General features: G+C 31.6%; 1 protein-coding gene across 3 annotated transcripts; it reads left to right on the top strand.

Moving 5' to 3' along the window:
- Positions 1 to 2046: 2046 nt before the first annotated feature.
- Positions 2047 to 5546, top strand: LOC109584744 (26S proteasome non-ATPase regulatory subunit 10-like). Of its 3 annotated transcripts, XM_020000576.1 has the most exons (7): positions 2047 to 2177; positions 2458 to 2512; positions 3431 to 3690; positions 3749 to 3850; positions 4180 to 4278; positions 4655 to 4768; positions 5236 to 5546. In XM_020000576.1, the coding sequence occupies exons 1-7, from the start codon at positions 2154 to 2156 to the stop codon at positions 5470 to 5472; spliced, it is 891 nt and encodes a 296-aa protein (XP_019856135.1). In that variant the 5' UTR covers positions 2047 to 2153; the 3' UTR covers positions 5473 to 5546. The 3 variants fall into 3 exon arrangements, with proteins under 3 accessions (XP_019856135.1, XP_019856134.1, XP_019856133.1); XM_020000575.1 differs by lacking the exon at positions 2047 to 2177 and having other exon boundaries at positions 2348 to 2512; positions 4655 to 4762; XM_020000574.1 differs by lacking the exon at positions 2047 to 2177 and having other exon boundaries at positions 2348 to 2512.
- The last annotated feature ends 804 nt before the right edge of the window (positions 5547 to 6350 follow it).

The raw sequence follows: 6350 nt of genomic DNA, 5'->3' as shown, positions 1-6350 counted from the left end.
TTTCTGGCATGAACAAAAATCCTGAACCTCTTAAATGGAACCATAAAGCAATTTGGCTGTCAGGTTGGGATGATTCAGATAGCTGAATGATCTAAAACTATTTCAGTTTACAGTTGGTGTTGGAGCTAAAGTTAACAAGATACAAAATAAGTATATCATCAATCTAATGAATCTATTTTCTTAAATTAAATTCTGCTTACTAAAATTATAATTCTGCGTTATTCTAAATTTAGATTCCTTGCATAATACCATTTATGGCTTGTTTATCATTGTGTGATTGTGTGAGTAGCTTATTTAATTTTATTCCCAACTATTGTATGTTAAAATAGCTACTACTCTAAACTTTGTGTAGGATCTACTATTTTTCATGATAGTTGACGGTAATTGTGTAGTATAAGTACAATATTACCCTATTATTCAATTATGATAGTTTTAATTATGCTTTTATATAAGCTACTTTGATACAATAAGCTACACAAACAACAGGACTACTTCAGCTATTCTGACATAGGATATCATATCTAGCTTCAATGTCAGTCAAAAAATTAATGAAAATCTTATTTTTTGTTAAAATTAATTTTTGTCATTAAAAATTTTTGCATACTATCTAAGTGGAGCAAAAACTTTGCCAATACAAATTTTTGTTACACAAAAAGCCCAGATGAATTTGACAAAATTTTAATGGTACAAATGTACTAGCTTATTTATTATTCAATTGTTAAGGTTGATTGATTGACATTTCATTAAAATGGCAATATAATGCATGTAGTTATGCTCACAGTAAATTTTTAGTTTTTTATAGTTTTACTAAAACTGCATGACTTGGTGGAAATTGGAATCATATTTTAGAGAAGTTAGTAGTTCATTATAACAAACTAAATAGCTAATGCATGAACTTTACCAATTGAGCACTGATATCCCATTTATGGTTGGTCAATTGCAAGAGAACTAGCTAGTCTAGACTTAGAAGTGATAGAATTTTCTCACATTACATATATGCTGGAGGTGAATAAAATAAGACTTAAGTTAATTGAATAAATATGCAATTAATCTGTTTTCTCCAATCATTAAATCTACTTATCATTACTCTAAATTTAGATTCTTTGCATAATGTCATTATGGCTTGTTTGTCATTTGTTTGATCATGTGAGTACCATTTATATTTAGTTTTACTCCAAGCTATTGTATGTTAAAATAGCTACTACTCTAAAATTTGTGTAGGATGCTTTGTTACAAAAGCAGTGATGCGACCTTATGAATTGATCACAATTGTGCCATAATAAGTGATGTGGGCTCACAATTGAACTATAATAATTCGGCATCATGCAGCTCATAGTTGAATTATAATTTTTGTATGAACTATTTTAAATTTAATGCAATAATTATAATCCAATAAAAAGTTTGGTACCAGTATAACATATAGTAACTTCAACTGTTCCATTACCACTCTAGTCTATTGCAAATGTAAGCAGTCTATTGGATGGCTTAATTGTCCATGTGTATCTGTGTGTGCAATATGTATTGTAGCCACCATATGGTCTAACTTCCAAGCAATGCTGGGGTATCTTTCTGAGTGGTAACCTTTTGACTTTGATACATGTGGCCCGAACTAGGCCAAAAAATTAATCTTTACTATGTGTTGATAATATTTTTAAAGTGATACATATGCAGATGTTGTATATACAGATCTTGCTAAATGGTTGGAAGGTCACTGGGCATTGGTGACTTCGTTTCCAATTGATTTCTTTTTATTTGTAGGCTTAACTTGCTAGCATTCCCAAACTTTGCAACTTTATTGCTTGTATCACATTGTTTGCATTACCAATGATCAATGAAAGGCTTAGTGAGAATGAGGAGGAGGACTGAGCAAAGAAAATGAATTCAAAAGTGGAGAAGAGGAGTGGGAAAGTATTCTGGGGTAGGCAGATATTTTCTGGGAATAACCCACGTGTTAGATTGAAAGTGGGTGTGATACTAGATTACTTCTATATAAAGCTAAAGCTGCGAGGATACCCTTCATTCTTGAGTTTCAAAAGGACTAGTCTAATAATTATTTTGAATCCAGCTGCTAAAATTAAGTTATACCTTACAAAATTTGGGTCTGTGTTGGACACTTTCGGTTCTGAAGAATCTTAGCCAGCTAAGAGGCCGGGATGGCTGCAAAACCTGATCATGATGTAAGCTGTACTATTAACTCTTATTCTCACCCTTTTTATTTGTCTATCTTTTTTCCATTTGTTATCATCATTTTATCATACCCATCATGATATCTATTCAAGCCCCCAGTAGCATTATATCATTTTATTATAATAGGTTATTTCTGATATTTTCATTTTTTGAAATAAAATATTTTAAGCTGTGGGGCCTTGCATGAGAAGAGATGCAAACAATAGAGATTGTTCATCAACTTTTCTCCCACACTCTGTGTCTCTTTCTTCTCTTTTTTCTATTTTGCAGGGCCCGAGGCTGCATGCTTTCTCTGAGCTTCGGGGAGGAGGTGGTCGTAGTAGTGGTAAATTATGAAATTAAATATCTGCCTTACAATTGTATTATATATAATTGTCTAATTATCATAATAAAAATTATAAGTAATAGCATAGCTAATGATAAAGTAGTAAATGAAGTGGTGATACATGATGATCTGTTTTGAATTTAAGAAGCAAGAGAGGAAGTGAGTTTAGAAAGGAGGGAAGATGCTGGATTCCATTGCAGGTTAATTGCAGAAGGATTTTGATACATAGATTAGTTACAAGTGATTTGAGAGGGATTGCCTTTATTATTAAACTTTAAGGAGTAATTTGAGGGAACTTTAACTAACAGAAATGGATTAAGTGTAGGATACATCCCTGTCTGGAGGTGGTTATGGGTACATAACTCCTGTGAGATAAGTGGTCGAGATAAGTGGTTGAGGGCGTAGTATCTGACTTATGCCATGGTAAAGTATTGCAGTATTGTTCTTATGTAAACTATGATCCATTGCAGTATTGTTCTTGTGTAAACTGTCAGTGAAAACCCACACTGTCTGCAGGGTGGTTATGGGCATATAACTCCCTCTAAGCATCAAAGGTTTCCATGGTAACCACCCTCGCACCATGTATAAATATAATTAGTTGTAGTGTGTGTGTGTGTGTCGTGGTTTAATTTTCGTGGTTGACAGTTTACATAGCCTGTAAGGGGATGGCACTTCAATGATTTCGTGGGTTTAAATTTCGTAGGCAGCCCATAACCATGAAAACCACGAAATTTATATTCCACGAAAATTTCAAGCTATACGGTACATTATATCAGAATAATGTAAATAGCATAATCTTTGAAAATGAAATGCGAGATCATATAATACTTAAAGTACCAATAATGTGCTCAGACATAATTATACAACACTTCTCTTTATTTGGCTACTCTGAGTCAATATTTATCCTTAATTTTACAGGTGGACTTGGACCACTGCACCTAGCCTGTTTGACGAACAACTCTCATCAAGTTGCTACTTTATTACGTAACAAAGCAGTGGATATCTCTGCTACTGATAAAAATGGATGTACACCACTTCATTGTGCTTGTCATGCTGGGAACAAAGGAATAGTTGAGCTTCTTATTCAAGAAAGAGCTAATCGTCTTACGTCTGCTTTGCATAAAAATGATGCTCACTCTAAAATCAAATCTTATTTCAATCTCACTGATAAGCATGAAGTAAGAGACATGGTAGCTATTGCATGTTCCTGTTACTATCATTATTATGATTATGTAGAATACACCAATTGGTATTGCTTGTATAGCAGGGCATACAGAGATAGTTGAGCTACTACTGAAGCAGGATGGAGTTGATATCAATCACACTGATAGCCAAAAAGTAAGAAATTACTGTTTATTATAAAGACAAGAGTAACAGAAATTTAATTTTATCCATACTGATCAAGGAGCTTTTAATAGCTCACATAATTTGTTACTTTTTTACTATAAATCTGCATGTGTATTTTGAGTGATGGTAGAGCTTTTGCATAGCAATGAAGTGTGCTAAATTAATGTAATTATTTTCTTTTCAACTGGGATAGGAAGTAGGCAGCATTAAAATTTACTAACAGATAAAATGTTTCATTCTGTATATGAGTTACCCAATTTATGATATCAATATTAGTTTTGTTATTAATTATTGATATTAATGTTATTTATTTATATTAGCGTACACCACTTGACATGGCGTGCAAACAAGGGCATACAGAAACAGTTAAACTACTACTGGAGCATGGAGCTAAAGTCAGTGTTACTGATGGAAATGAAGTAAGAAAAATTATTTAGTAATCAATTTTTATAATACAATTAACAATAATATTGATAAAAAGATCATGTAAGATAAGTTGGGGGTAAGTCAGGACATCATTAAAGATAGAATATAGAGTGAAATCAGCCATTTTGATAGTCCTCCTACTAGATCTATTCCTCTAACAAAGAACTGTGGCTTTGTGGGTCAAAAGAGATGAGCTTTGAGCAAACATAATAAGGGACAGTTGTTCAGCTAGCCTTCATTATAGCTAGCCTATAATACTTTCTAATTGAGTTTCAATCCATTATACACAATAGCTCTTCTCTAACTACAGGCTGCTTAATCTTCTTTGTCCTTATTATTATTATTATTACTATTATTATTATTATGTAGCTTACACCACTTTGTAATGCCAGTATACCGAGACATAAAGAAAAAGAAATAGGTCAACTACTACTGAAGTATGGTGTAGCTAATGTCAATCACCCTAATAAAGACAATGTACATGTAAGAGACATAATAATACTGCAGTTTCATTGTGTTTTATTTTTGTGGTTTAGTATGACTTGTAGTATAAATAAGAATTTAATTTCACTTTATTGCATGCATAGCTCTTTTTATTAAGACAAATAGAAACTACCTCTAACTCTAGAGAAGTCTCTTTTCTTGCTTTAAAAGCCACTGTTGTTTTTGCTGTAGTCACACTGGATGTGCTATAAATATGAATGGTAACGTATGTCAAACAAAAAAAAATTTCTATTCTGACATTTTAATGCATACTGCAATTTTTTACAGCAGTTCTTGTCACAGCGTAATACCTAAAAGTAAATGTCATATCTTTAAAGCATCAAGCACAGTATAAATTGACCATGTACATAGTTTGAAACAGGACAAAAGTTATTAATGTTATTATTATTATTATCATTATTATTATAATTATTGCTATTATTATTGTTACTATTATTATTATGTAGCACACACCACTTGGTATGACCTGTATAGAAAGATGCAAAGAAATAGTTAAACTACTACTGAAGAATGGAGCTATTGGCAAAGTCACTGATGAAGATAATGTAAGAGACAAAATTTTTAATTGTATTAGTGAGAGACTCATCAAGTTTTTGCTGGAAGAGAGATTATTATTATTATTATTATTATCATTATTATTTATAATAATAATATTATTATTATTATTATTATTATTATTATAAAAAGTAATTAAATTATTACGTACTATCAATAATGCAAGTAAACCAAGGTAGAAAGACACCAGTTTATGGGGTAGGTTAGAGACACAAATAAGGAAGAAAAATAACAACAAAAATAGTAATACTAGTAATAATAAAATAAGACAAAGAAAAAAGAAAGTGACGGAGAGAGAGAGAGAGAGATGAACAATAAGAACTAATAATAAGAATAATTAGACTTTGATAATTAATAGCATAGTAATAAAATAAAGAGGGAGTAGACAAAGTAATAGGAAGTTGAGAGCAAATATGGGATGAGAAAAGGCTACTCAAAAGAAGCTTCATGTCAATACTCCAAGGTTATAGTTAAATTATGCTATTATAGCCCATGGTTTTTTCTAAAAATGACTCTAAAATCCCCCCCCCATTTTTATTACATTTTCTGATGCACATTGATGTACTTATGCTATGTAGAAAGTTTGAGGTGATTCCGACTTGAATTTTTCAAGTTATGGCCATTTTTAAATATTGGCCAATTTCTGAAAAAATATAGCCCATAGTTTTTCTAGAAAATGGCTAAAAAATCACCCCTAATTTTTATTACATTTTCTGAAGCATATTGATGTACTTATGCTATGTAGAAAGTTTGAGCTGATTCCGACTTGAATTTTTCAAGTTATGGCCATTTTTAAATATCGGCCAATTTTTGAAAAAACTCCTGTACTATAGCCCATGGTTTTCTTCCAGAAAATGACTAAAAAATCACCCCCAATTTTTATTACATTTTCTGAAACATATTGATGTACTTATGTTATGTAGAAAGTTTGAGCTGATTCCGACTTGAATTTTTCAAGTTATGGCCATTTTTAAATATCGGCCAATTTCTGAAAAAACTCCTGTAC

Source organism: Amphimedon queenslandica, unplaced genomic scaffold (assembly GCF_000090795.2).
Source record: "Amphimedon queenslandica unplaced genomic scaffold, v1.1 AMPQUscaffold_13173, whole genome shotgun sequence".
NCBI classification, from domain to species: domain Eukaryota; kingdom Metazoa; phylum Porifera; class Demospongiae; order Haplosclerida; family Niphatidae; genus Amphimedon; species Amphimedon queenslandica.
The sequence above is the reverse complement of the archived record's forward strand: the minus strand, read 5'-3'. Positions and strand labels throughout refer to the sequence as shown.

Bases quoted from the DNA above. Each gene is read 5' to 3' on its own strand.
- LOC109584744 (XM_020000574.1), top strand. From the start codon at position 2,371: ATGAGAAGAGATGCAAACAATAGAGATTGTTCATCAACTTTTCTCCCA. The intron at 2,513-3,430 runs GTAAATTATGAA...TTAATTTTACAG, and splicing joins AGGAGGTGGTCGTAGTAGTG to GTGGACTTGGACCACTGCAC. The intron at 4,279-4,654 runs GTAAGAAAAATT...ATTATTATGTAG, and splicing joins GTGTTACTGATGGAAATGAA to CTTACACCACTTTGTAATGC.